Source organism: Balaenoptera ricei, chromosome 17 (assembly GCF_028023285.1).
Source record: "Balaenoptera ricei isolate mBalRic1 chromosome 17, mBalRic1.hap2, whole genome shotgun sequence".
Lineage (NCBI taxonomy): Eukaryota > Metazoa > Chordata > Mammalia > Artiodactyla > Balaenopteridae > Balaenoptera > Balaenoptera ricei.
This window is the reverse complement of record NC_082655.1, coordinates 23,363,922-23,377,877: the sequence shown is the minus strand read 5'-3', so window position 1 is coordinate 23,377,877 and position 13,956 is coordinate 23,363,922. Positions and strand designations below refer to the sequence as shown.

The following is a 13,956-nucleotide window of genomic DNA, read 5'->3' as shown; positions in this document are numbered from 1 at the left end:
ATTTTGTTATGCCAGCCCCAGCTGACTAAATATAGAATATTAAACATCAGAACATAAATAATCAAAGACAAACTGACAGAATTGTAAGGAAAGATATCAGGTAATCAAAGCCATTATCAGTGAGAGGTTTTTTAAAAAATCTCTCACGTTTTTTTCTCCTTTAATTATGTAAGCACTCACTATGGAAGATTTTACTTGTTAACAGGGGAAGCATTTGTTTTCTGTTGACAATCTAAATTTATTGGTAGGCTCGGTTCAAATATCCTATCTGTCAGTCTACTCTGTACTTAAATAGAATGCTGACTTTCACTCAGCTTAAGTATTATATGATTCGTATTTATGTACATGGTCAACAGGTGTTTATATTACATGATTAAAATCCATAGATAAGACTATAATAAAAACTTTACTTGCAGTAAGAGCTCTAATTTTGATTTATAAAATCAAGAGAATATGTTTAATAAATCAATGCATATTTACAGATTAAAAATTTAGGAGAATCTTTAAATGGGCTAAAATCTGATTTTTCTAAAAGATTACTGAAATCAGGAAGTAATCTCTACATAAAATATGAATATAAACAATATGTAACTTGTGAATTATACCTAGAAAGGATGCACCTCAATGCAGGAGAGTACTTTTTATATGTTAAACAAAATACAAAACCTTTTGCAGTGTTTTTATTGTCACAAAGATATTTTGAAGGAAAATGGATAACACACTTGTTCCTGACAATCAAATTATTCATTTCAGAATGAAAATGCCACATCCCCTTGGATAGTCCATGTTCATTTACTTTGTTCAGAATTTCAGGTTTATAAAGAGCTCATATTCATATTATAAAAATATGCAGGGGCTTCCCTGGGGGCGCAGTGGTTGAGAATCTGCCTGCCAATGCAGGGGACACGGGTTCGAGCCCTGGTGTGGGAAGGTCCCACATGCCGCGGAGCAACTAGGCCCGTGAGCCACAACTACTGAGCCCGAGCGTCTGGAGCCTGTGCTCCGCAACAAGAGAGGTCGCGATAGTGAGAGGCCCGCGCACCGCGATGAAGAGTGGCCCCCGCTTGCCACAACTAGAGAAAGCCCTTGCACAGAAACGAAGACCCAACACAGCCAAAAACAAATAAATTAATTAAAAAAAAAAATATATATATATATAAAATGCAGTAGTTAATCTCTATCTTCTAAAGAAATCTGAAATATGCATTAATACCTCTTTTAAACTTTCATAATTTTTGTGGCAGTCTTTGACATGAAATGTGAGCATAACCTTTATGTGTTTAAATTTGTGATTTTAAAAAACCTCAGAATTGGAAACATCTCATCTCTGGAGAGATGAATATTAAAATAATTGTAAAAAAGTTTAGTTTATATCGCAGTTGTTAAATTACCATAACCTGGAAGAGCAGCAGTTTAATTAATTTTTGGCCTTTGATTGGTCTGAGTTCAATTAAAATTATTAATGTCAGTACCCATTGAATGGAAGCTTATTGCTGTGCTTAAGTGGTGAAGTTTAAGAAAAAGTAAGGTGATGGTGGTGTGTGTGTGTGTCGGGGGAGGGGGGGGGCAGAAATCCTTCTATTAGCTCCATGCTAATAACTAAGGTTTTTACAGTTTACTACCAATTAGCATTGTTGGCAGCATGCATTTTTTAAAAGAGTGCTTCCAATGGTCCATTTAGGAGGACATTTTGTCTAAAATTATATTCTCCGTAGCTGTAATCTATTCATTGGCTGGTGCTAAGAGCTGTGGTAAAATGCCAAACAAAATGAAAAAGGCAGAGGGAAATAGATTTCTGTTTACTACATGGGGCATTCCTATTTTTTTGTTTGTTTGTTTGTTTTATTTATGGCTGTGTTGGGTCTTCGTCTCTGTGCGAGGGCTTTCTCTAGTTGCGGCGAGCGGGGGCCACTCTTCACCGCGGTGCGCGGGCCTCTCACTATCGCGGCCTCTCTTGTTGCGGAGCACAGGCTCCAGACGCGCGGGCTCAGTAGCTGTGGCTCACGGGCCCAGCTGCTCCGCGGCATGTGGGATCCTCCCAGACCAGGGCTCGAACCCGTGTCCCCTGCATTGGCAGGCGGATTCCCAACCACTGCGCCACCAGGGAAGCCCCGGCATTCCTATTTTTAAAGGCAGCTCTGGTCAGCAGATAAACTATCTAAACTAAAAAAATATCCAAGAAGTCAAATGCATATAAAGATGGGAGATTTGTGAGTTTAAATTTTATTAGAGGATTCCACCTACAATTTGGTTAGAAATAACTGAGGTACCTCAGAGAGCCCTAGAAATTAGTCAGCCAGAGATCTTAAAACACAAAGCACTTCTGCATCTTGCTCTGCTGTGTGCTCTTCAAGCCCTCAGGTACCTCAGATGCCATTGGCAGCACTGTAGAGCACTGGCATCCTGGGCCCCAGTTTAGAACCGCTCTTCTGAACGTGTCCAACTTCCAGCCCCCAAAGCAGCCCAAATGACACTTGCAAATTCCAATGGTAAACGGGAAAATAAGCATTTCCCCCCCTGCCCTAGATGTTATAATGAATATGCGAGAGTCCCCCTTTTTATTTTAAACATTTTATGTACTTCTGCATTTTTGAGGTTTCTCCTCTCTACCTAAATTAATTTCACCGAACTCTGATAACCACTTGTTCAACTATCTGTTATGTGACGTTCCCAGAAATCAATCTTTTTCCTCTTTTATATCAAAAGAAGCATAATGCATTACTAATGATCTCAAATGTATCTCCCCATAACCTCTAAGGCCGGTCCACCATAAATCACATGTGCACTCAAAGCGACTGCATTAAACTCTGCAGGGGCAGGCACTGCAAGCCAGGGAATGGAACTTATCACGCCACAGACCAGGGTGCTTTATAAAGCTTTTCCTGAAACAGTCTAACAAGTTCTTACCGAGTGAAGCTTCTGGTAGAGGCCACACGCATTGCATACATATCCGCCATTTGCATTCTTTCGCCAGAGAGAGGTCTTTGTGGTCAAGCAATTGGCACAAAAAACACCCGAGCCTCTACGCCTCTGAAATGGGAAAAAAAAAAAAAAAAACACAAGGTCAGAGGTGAGTCACATGATCAGTGGAGTTAGACCAAATCAACCCAGGAGTTTTGTCTTTAGACTAGCAACAATGACAGTATAAAACCACACTGCCCATAATGAGGTCAGGTTCAATTGTGTTTAATAGGCACCACTGATTTTCATTATAATTAACCCTGCAGTGATGGATGAGGTGTGTGCAACACCAAAGGCCTTTCACAGAAACAGCTTTAACTTTTTGAACTTTGGGTTTTGTGCCTTTAATGATGGTTCCTAAATGCTGAACCCTAAAATATACCTTTTAAAAGTGTCAAAACAAAAGTCCAAAGACAGAGCCTGGCAATATGTTTAATATACTCTGGAAAGGGAGGCGCACAGGCTACCTGAGCTTTAAAATGTAGTCAAGCTTGGAATAAATGCGGCACGTAAACCACTTACAATTAAACCTGACGTGTGTCTTTCTGGATGTCATTCATGTAACATAAGTATTAAGAGACTGTAAGACACTCAGTTCTAATTTTTGGTTTGCAACTGTAAAATCTGAAAGAGAACACACCCTCTATCTCCCAAAGCTGAGAGGAATAGTAGAAACTTCTGCCAACTAGAAGTACAGTATTACTAATGAGAATCCTTATGAGGGGCCTACTTAAGCCAGACAACATAGTCCCATCAATGGCTATTTATTTATTTTATTTGACTCAGACTTGGAAATCACAAGCATTTCTGAACACAAATTGATTTTAGTGGGCTGAATTCTCTAATCACCAGATTCAAAAATAATCCAAGAATATTTGAAAGTAGATCATTAGTATTGCTTGTTCCATTCTTGCTATCAAGTAATGATTCCATTAAACTTCTCATTGAAACAAAAGTCAGGCTGTGTTCCTAGGCGCAAATACTAACAGGCAGGAAATGGAACTCTCTTGCTGAAAAAAAAAAAAAAAAAAAAAAAAAAGAGCCTGAATTGCAACTCTGCTCTCCTTTCTCTAGGAAGTAAAGCCTTTAATGATAAAATATGCATGTTAGATAAGGAGTGGAAAAAGTCTTGCTGGAGCCCAATTTTGTTATAAATTTAAAATTACAAACACCATAAGTCAAAATTTCAGGGATTCATAAAATTTAGGCAATTTATTTAACTTGAGTCCATACTGTAGACGAGTGGTATCCCTGCCAAGAAAATACAATGGTTATAATTGTACTCTGATACATTTCAAATGGAAAGCTTTCTGCAGACATAATTTTGGCTTCAAGACTGGAACACTTTCTTGGCATTGAAAGGGCATTTGATTCATCGGGTGTTTCACAATGTATCACTAAAAAGACCTGGTGAGCAGCCAGTTCCCTATAGGGTAATTTTTCCATCCAGATGCAAGTGCTATCAGAGGCCCTCGTCAGCTAAACTAATTATGATCTTGCAATTGCTGATGCCTGCTCACTCTAACATTCAACATCCTCCATTAATCATCAATACAAAGAAAATGAATGAAATGTAAAGAAATGAGGACTGGTAAGCTGCATAGCCATAAAAATCTGAAATGAGAGCAATAATTTAACAAGATTGGGGGAATGTTTGTAGTGAGCACAAAGTCAGGCTAACAATTGTCCTTTTCAACCAAGAACACAATTTCATTAGGGTAGCAGGTTGGGCTACTTTAGGTGATGTAATAAAAGCTCGAGTTTTTCACAAAGATAATCTCTGGCTCCCCTTTTTTCTTTACTCCCCCCACCCCAAATCAGGACCAGGAATGTATCATAAATTTCTCAGTCTCAATAAGAGCAGCACAAAAGTTGGGTGTTGGCCCTCAAAGTCCAAATTGGGACCTACTGCAAAAGTACAGACTGCCGTTTCCCCCAAATCAATGAACTATTAGAGGTTGTGTTTATCAAACACTCTGGGGGCCCCCTTTATCCGAGGTAAGTCGGGGAGCTTAGTTAGGTTATAATTGTGAAACTTCCCTGGGGCCATGCTGTCTTCTTTTCCGAGATCTAAATAACACGTTTTGCAAATAAACACCAGTTTGATCCATATAAAGGCAATGTAAATGTCCATTTGGAAACGGACCCACATATATGGCTGAGGCTCAAATCTGAATGTATAACCATTCACTGCAGCCTGCTTTTCTTTCCTTATGCCCTAGCTGCTTGACACAGCATGCCAAAGTGGGTGTAATCCTGGTTTCAGAGAACGCTTCAATCCTTGCACAACTTTGTGCTTGATTCTGTTGCAAAGAAAATGCCCTTCATTAGTTCGAGGGAAAATCCTGAAATTACAGGACTGGTTTCCACAGGCATATCTTGCTTTAAGCAGCACTTAGGCTCCAATAAAGGCTGGTATATTTTACGTAAACCATATCTTATTTTAAATACATCAGGAGTCCTTTGGATTCACTTACTCGGAGTCAGTATGGCATGGGGGGGTTAATAATCAGATTTAGGAGTCAGACAACTTGTACTCAAAACATGTCTCTGTCTTGAGTTGCTTGGGTGCAACTTTGGGCAAGTTACTTAACCTGGCAATGCTTAAATTTCCTCATCTTTAAAGTGTGAGCTGCTGTGAGTATTAATGTGGACAAATGGATGTAATAAAACAATGCCAGGTATGTAGTAGGCGCTCAAGTTAGCTATCCATCAAGGGGATTCAATTGTATTTCTTTTGTAAGAGAAAAATATTTTGTTGGTTTCGTTTATATCTCCTTAATCTACTTATTGCACATTTTAGATATGCTTAAAGCATATAGTTGGGTATAATCACATGTATTTTATCTGTGCCAATCTTATCAAATATGAGAATGGAAAGTTGAGTCAGAGTGAAATGTCTAGGTGTTCACACCTAGAATTCAATAGGGGCGTGCCTGTGTGCGGGAGGAGAGTGGGAGGTAGGTGAGAAATATTTCACATAGTAAGTTACCTCCCATCTAAGCAAATGTATCACTTTGGTAAGCACCGTAGAACCTTATGTTTGATGCACTTGGAATTACTGGAAGCAACAGAGAAGGTGGGAGAAGTGGGCAATGTCCTTAGTTGTGTGAGCACAGAACTGTACACCGTGCCACAACTCTCTAAATCACAACGCAGATGAGAGCCCTGACCCACAGTGAGAACCTGGCTGGATGGAGTATGGCTGAAGTCACCAACATCCTTAACCCAATCAAGTGCAGAGAAGCAGTCTGCTGCCGAAGGAAGCAGAATAGAAGTTTCCCCTGCCCCACTTTTCAAAAATGAACTTGTTAAAGAGAAAGAAAGGCACTAAAGATCTTATTTCATTCATAGTTTATCAGGTATAACAGAGTTTTAAAATATTCTGTCATTCTCCTTTTTACTATGTTAAAGACAGAAATCATGTCTCTTAACAGTCATCAAATAGTCTAAGTAATAAGCACCTAGGACAGTGCTGTCTTGAGCAGCTAAACATTAATAAAGTTGAAAATAATCTCTCTTGCTATTATTTTTATCACTAGTCATCACTCCTGTTTTTGAAAAAAAAGTTTTTAAAAAATATTCCTTTGGATTGACAAATCTATCAACCTGGATTTGACAAATTGGATTTGGATTGACAAATTTGGATTTGGATTGACAAATTTGGATTTGACAAATTTGGATTGACAAATCTATCTTCAGTTGGTCAGAGAGGGCTAATGAGGTTGTAGACAATAAAATCAAGAGAGTTAATTTTCCAATCCTACATCCCACACTTATTTTTGAGAAATAGCTGAAGCCAGATACTTGCTATGTCCTGAGGACACAAGGTCAGGTAGAACAAAGCTCCAACTCTCCTGTATATGCATAATTAGAGTCATGCATTGCTGATGGTTCTATATGTGCGTGTGTATGTTTTAAATAATAAATTATTTCTCCTTTTCCTACAGGCTGCTTTTAAGAGATGATAATAATTTGTACCTCCATGACTTTGTGCAGGAGAGAGGAGAATGGAGTGATATGGATAAGGACACTTCTGGGAGAGGAAATGATAGGAATAAGTAGTTAGTGGCTAACACCGGTGGCATACTTGACAGGAGCTCCTTTCAGGCTGAAGGAAAGCTGTCCTTTACACATCCAAAGCTACACACAGTCATAGCATCCTCTGCCCCTGGCCTTCTCTAAGTGCACCTTCTGTTTCTATGTGGTTTCAACAGAGGGCAAGAGTGAAGGAAGGTCGGCTGAGAACCCAAATCTACCTGAAAGCCATCTCAACTGAAAATTTCTACAGAGGAAATTCTGGAATCAACAAGGAACTGTTTGCTTTTAACTTCAAGTTTAGATAGTTTGCCCACTGACTTTTAGGTTGCATTTGTGTGGCCTTCATGTTATTTCTGTTGGATGGACCGTGGTAGGAACAGTTAATTGCAAGGAATTCCGAGGCCAGCCCAGTGATTGGCCTCGCAAGGGCTTTTCAATTACTGAGAATTCTTTGGATCACTTGTTTCCTTTCCACGTTTCAAATGTATTATAACCACCATACTGATTTTCACAACAGCAATTTAGGTGATGAATTTGGACAATCATCCATGCCAGGATTTGAAACAGAAAAAGACACACCCATCTTTTAATATACGTACACTTTAAATCCAATGTAATTTTTTCCTTTTCCTGCTGTAGAGTACACCAAGAAGTGTAATGACTAACTAAAAAAACCTTTAGTCTTTAGGTTCACAGCTAACCACTGCATGGCATCACTATCATTAAATTTTTCTCAAAGCTTCTGATTGAAGTTTTGCTTCTATGGTGCTTAAATCCTCAGTCAGTTGCAGATCCCTCTGTGTTGAGCCCTGACACATATGTTGGTAAACCCAGATGTGTTTTTAGAAAAGAATAAGAATGGGAAAAAAAGTTTCAAATTGGTTCATCTGTTTTTATTGCTTATTTTATTTTATTATTTGAAGATCAGCCAAAAAGAAACATTTTAAGGTTTTCAAATTTCATTATTAACACAGAACTTATTCATTTGATTAATAAAAAGTAAATTTGAGTGAATTATTAATTCAAGTGGCTTAACATTTAGAGACATGGATATTCATCTTCAAGATATTAAAAATCCCTACTAGTGGAGTTATTTGTGCAGAAATGATGCTTTGTAATAGTTTTCTATGAATAAGAACCAAACTGAAACCATGTAATTACATAACAAGCCTTGATAGGCAGAGCATTTACTCACATTTTTTATGGTTTTATATCTTAGCCATTTTAAATCAAATCAATCTGAAATTTGATATACATGCTGTTAGTCTGGAGGTACCTCAAGTATTTTTAACTCTTTAAATAATTTCTATGTTTATTCGATTATATCAAGAATCCTTTGAAAACTTCATTTTAGGGAAATGCACAGATGGCTATGATAGAACCTTCTGGTACAACTTTGCAGTAATAAAATTTCAGTGGTAAATTTAATTCAGTTCAGTTCTGGGAATAATTATTAAATGTCCACCATGTGCCTGACACTGTGCTAGAAGCTGGGGTTACAGTGATGTATATGGCAGACATGATCTGTAATCTCTCAGTTTCCAGTACCATCTGCTAAAAACTAACTACGTGTTGAGTTAACGTGATACAAACTGAGATCGTTCATGAACATTGACAGTTTAATTCATGTAAGTTATATGGAAACATTCCTGAAGAAACCAAAGCATCTCTCACGAATAAATCTCATGTAAAGGCTGAAAGTTATCTAATAATCAGAGGGCTTACTCTCTGTGCTCCTTAATAAAAATGGGTAATAGTCTAGTCATTTCAGAAGCAAGATCCTTGCTTATTGTCCCATCAGTAATAATGTCCTATCAATAACTTTGCCCTATTAACCACCAAAAGAGTTGATATAAACTAAATAATGTGTTCATGACTGTCATATATAATAGACATTCAATAATTGTTGAATAAATGACAAATATTATTTTAGTCATTACCACTATTATTCACCACTAAGAGACATAGAAGGCCACTCTCCCCCACTTCCGCCCATTAAGGAATTAATTGACTAATGACTACACACCAATAGACCCTGCAGAATATAAGGAATGCAGTACCTAAAACCACTTAAAACAGATGCTGGCTTGCAATGAACACCTTTAAATTCATAGCCAGAATTTTATCAGAAGCATGGGCTGGCCAATATTTTAGCAAAAGCAGGGAAAGAGCTCTGCCAGCAAAAAGCAACAGATATTAATACCTTGGATGGCTTTTGTTCCAAATAAAATCGTGAAGAATTGATTGAAACAGCAAGTCTATGCCTGCTTGAAAACAGCCCTCTATGCCCTCAGATTTCTTGCCAGAAAACTGAAGAGACTCTACAAGGTTCAGCCAAGCATCCATCTTGTAATTACCTATCTCAGAGTTTGGAAACAAAACCTGTTTACCTGCTTATTAAATTCACTTCCTCAACACATCAGCAAAGCTAATGGAGACCAGTGTAAACTAAACTGACATCCTTGGCTAGGAGCAATGGAACAACTTCTGTTCCAGGACATGAGGCAATTCATACTCTAGTAATCATACATTGTACCCAGGTACGAATGTGCCTAAGACCTTTCCACTGACTCGTCACCACATGGGAGTTGTCCAGTATATCAGGACACGCTAAAACACATTAGCTCCATTTCTTCTGAGACGCAATTGTTGACTCGTGGAGTGGGATTGCAGAAAATAAGAGTTCCCCAGGTAAATCTCACACTTTAGATTATTCATATGGATTCTTCAAATCTTCAGATTTTAGAAATTTATCACACAGATATATAACCCATTACATAGGTCTGAAGGACCCCCATCTCCATACTTTGACTTACTCCATATTTAGTAAACGAGCAAACATCTGATGTCACACACATATTACATAACAGACCAGGACTAGAAAAATCCAGATCTTTGGAGTTCTAAACCCATGCTGTTTCTATAACAATGTTCTGCCTTTATAGCAATATGTATTTGGACAGCTGAAAATATGGTTGAAGATTTATGTCTACACTGTCTTTTTTCATTTCACATGGAAGTCATTATTGTCAAAAGAACTGCTCATGTCTCTCACTGCTTCTATTTCTGTCACCACAGATCCATTTCCACCTTTCCTGCAGTAACAACAATGGTCTGAGAGAGTTTCTACAGGGACCTTCTTCTATGCTAGTGCCAAAATCTGACACTGAAAAGGAAAAAAAAAGGCTTTTTGGAGGCACAACTTTAGCACCTCTAAAGTAAACCTCAGCATGAGAATACAAGAATTGATTCTGTTTTAATAAATTTATTGCAAATTTTATTTAAACAGTATATTTAGCAAACATTTACTATGGGAATTCTTCACATTATAGAAAAGAAAAATCTTGGTGATAGGGACTTTTCTAGAAAAAGCCTGAAGTTCAAAAGGTTCAGTTTCTAAGCATTTAGTTTAAGAAACAAATATAGGTATTTTATGTATTACCTAAGTAGGATTGGTTATATGATAGTGATGGTGATATGGTCATTTTGAAAGAAACAGAAAATAACAGATAATAATCAGTAATTCTTTTTGTATCAGCTAACAGATAATAGCTGGTCCATGAGGTGTTACCATCCCTCAAGGCATTTACATCTGTATCAATGGTTCTTAACATTCTTCGAAGTCATACACTCTTGATAAAATTTATGACACTCTCCCCAGATAATTAAAAAAATATGTAAAGTATTTTACAAGTAAACTTCAGGCTGTTCAAAAGAATGTCCTTCACAAAATGTATCCAAAGATTTCACATGGATCTGAGTGCCCATGGATCCCAAGGTTAAGAACTCCTGACATATATTACCTCAGTTTAGATTCAAAATGAATTACCAGGGATTATTATTCTCTCACTTTATTGGTGAGGTAAAAGACTGAGAATGGTTCTTTGACTTACCTAGTATCAAAAAATACATCCTAGTCTCTAAGTCTAGGCAAAAGCACAAGACTTTTTCTAAAAACCACTTTTGAATCAATTATCTGGTAGAATTCTCTTGTTTGACTACTTTTTGTCCCTTTTTAATAATCACCATCATACATCTAATATTTATCAAGTATTTATTTTGCATAGGATAATATACTAAAGGCTTAGTTTCATTATCTGACATCTTCAAAACAATCCTAAGAGATAGGAATTATTGTTACTATTATTATTATTATTACTGTTATTCTATCCACTTTACAGATGAGAAAACTGAGGTTTTCAAACATTTTTCAATTGTTAAATAGTCAGGCTAAGATACAAACCCAGGTCTCCCTCACTTCAGAGCTACAGTTCTTAACCATGTTTCAGGCCATATTACTAAAGAATTGATTGGGGAATTTTTACCAAAAATATTTCACCATAGTTTGGCTTTGAAGAACCCTTATCTCTTCAAACCACCCTATAACAGCTGATCAAATTATCCAAGTTTTGAGGTACCAGAAAGAAATGACTCATCCTTGATCAGATATGGCAACGATCAGTTTTGAAGTTGGTAGATACAGCCGAAGCCAGAGGAAGAGCGCAGCGTTTGCCTGATGGAGAGGTAGTGGTGGGGAAGGGGGATGGGTGCAGTGCATGAGTTTTGATCCTGCTGTCTCAAAAAATAAGAATAAAAAAATATGTGAAAAAAGCCTCTGTTTAAAAGCAGAAATTAGTGCATTGACTTAGTCCCTAAAATGCTAGCATGAAAAGGCAGCTGTGAACCAGGATCTCTTTTGCATTCACCATAGCTAGAGATGGGGCAGGAAAAATGGTGCTAGGGTTTTGACAAGTTCTGTAAACACACATGTTCAGGTAAAAATTAACTAGATTTATATAGTAAATTTATATATTTGTATGTTCCTTGGCAGAAACCTTTTGTAATGTGTGGTATCCTCATTATTCAAGATAAAGTGCTGCCAATTCTGAAAAATGAGGTCATTTCATCAAATTCCTCAGATTTGAATAATACAAAAATATTTACAATTCTTTTCCCTTAACCATTTCCCCCATTATTAGATATAAAAGTACATGTTCTTCAGTGACCTATGGAGTCTATTTATACTTTTCATGTGTGATATAGTTTCCATTTCATTACATAACAGCAATACTAAAATATTATTAACTCTATAAACATGTTTTACAGGCTATTGAGTTGAGATCAGATATTAAAACATAGCATATAGCTTGCTCATTAGAAGGATGGTAATTGCTGCTTATTTCCTCTTAACAACAACAACAAAACTTATGGAAATACAGTTAAATGTACTGAAGTTTGAAACAGTTAAGAACCATGTTAAAAATCTGCAAATGTATCAACGAGAGACCCTGATACCAAATATGCAATTTGTACTAAATAACTAAATACTTTATAAGACTATATTGGGAATACTTCTTGTACTATTTCATTCTCTGTGACTTTTAAATACATGGGGTGGGACCTAAGGGAAACAAACCTAAACTTCATTTAATTTTTGATTCTATAAATAATTCTTTTAAAATGTTATCTCATTTTTTATTCAACTTTGTATTCTCTCAGGACCCATACAATCAGGTACTTAAATACACCTTTCCAAGAGTTATAATAAGTACCTAGTACATTTTGTTGCTGTTCAAATGAAAGATGTGTCTTTAAATAAGGATTCTGTGACTGTTATAGGTAAAACCCAGATCTAGCAGATAATTTCATTATTGAGGGTCTGGGCAGACAGGGAAATCTAAGCTGATTTTTAAAGTTTTAATAACATTATTTTAAAAAGACAACTTGGAATTATGCATTTCCTTAACAATAATGATGTAATTTTGTAATAACTGAAATCTTTCATGGGAAAACTGCTTCAATAACTCACACGGTCAATTACACAGGAAAGTACTGTAATCGGGCTGTCCTTCTGTAGCTCCCTGCCCCCCACCCCCATGGTCAAATAGCTCACGTACACGACTTCCTTTTCCATTACCAACGTGTCTGCAGTACCATCTGTGAAAACGAACACATACCTTGTGCTGCTCGTTTCTGCTTTTGCACGTCCATTAGTGGGACTGGCTGCAGCTGCTCAAGAAGAAAGCAAGGATTGTCTTTGCTTTTATATAGATGCATATATTCCCCCTCCAGTACTGCCATATCAGCGCCAGGCAATACATCGTCTTGGGTAGGGAACTGCACTTAAAAACCTTACTCGGACCTGCTTCTCTGTGCTATCTGGAGTTTGTTAATCACACTGTATCACGTACCAAAGCAAGAACTACTCTCTCTGGAGATGACCCCTCAGTCATTCCTACCAAAAGGAACAGTTAAAATCATTTCATACTTTGACATTTTGTACATGGAGCAGAATATAAGGAAACCAGTACTGAGGCCTGGCTGTACATCCTGAGACACAAACCTCTTGGTGAATGAGATTTTATGTCATGAGACATAAAATTACAACAGTGCGAACGTTTTTAAAACTTTATTTCCCCTCCCTCATGTTTATATTCTTTTTCTGTTGGCATTATTTTTTCCCTGGGTGAACACTGTTAAACTGTCCACGATCTCTGCAGAAGATGCAAATAAATTAAAGCAAGAAATGACCTCAAATTATTATTTTTTTACAGTGATTTGCCTACAAAAAATAACATTTCTCCCTATTGTAGAGTGACATGAATAATAATGGCAAAGAAAATGCCATCAATCACTAAGCTCTTAAAAATATTTGAAAAAAAGATTCATTGAGAAGCTGAAATTTAAAACACACAAAAGAAAAAACAAAAGAGATCCCCAAAATGGTTTAGTTGTTTTCCTGTGCTAATCCACACTTACAAGTTTACCCCCAAATATATCAAAACTACTCTTCCTCATAAAAGGCACTCTGTTGTCAGTGTGTAAGCTTAGCTTTTGGAACATTAGAATGCCAATTCTGCCTTAGAATTCAATTCATATATTGAATTGTCTTAAATCATCAAACAGCTCTGCTTTCTCAGCATTTAGGTACAGGAGAGAGAGCGCTGGATTCCA

The 13,956-nt window shown here is 37.1% G+C and overlaps 1 protein-coding gene across 4 annotated transcripts in view; it reads right to left on the bottom strand.

Annotated features, from left to right (window-relative positions):
- TRPS1 (transcriptional repressor GATA binding 1) overlaps nucleotides 1-13,956 on the bottom strand; it is a 251,143-nt gene that overhangs the window by 3,588 nt on the left and 233,599 nt on the right. For all 4 annotated transcript variants that reach the window (XM_059902014.1, XM_059902017.1, XM_059902018.1 and 1 more), the window contains one exon: nucleotides 2,908-3,030. In XM_059902014.1, coding sequence (XP_059757997.1) covers nucleotides 2,908-3,030 — 123 coding nt within the window. The remainder of the gene's footprint in view (nucleotides 1-2,907; nucleotides 3,031-13,956) is intronic.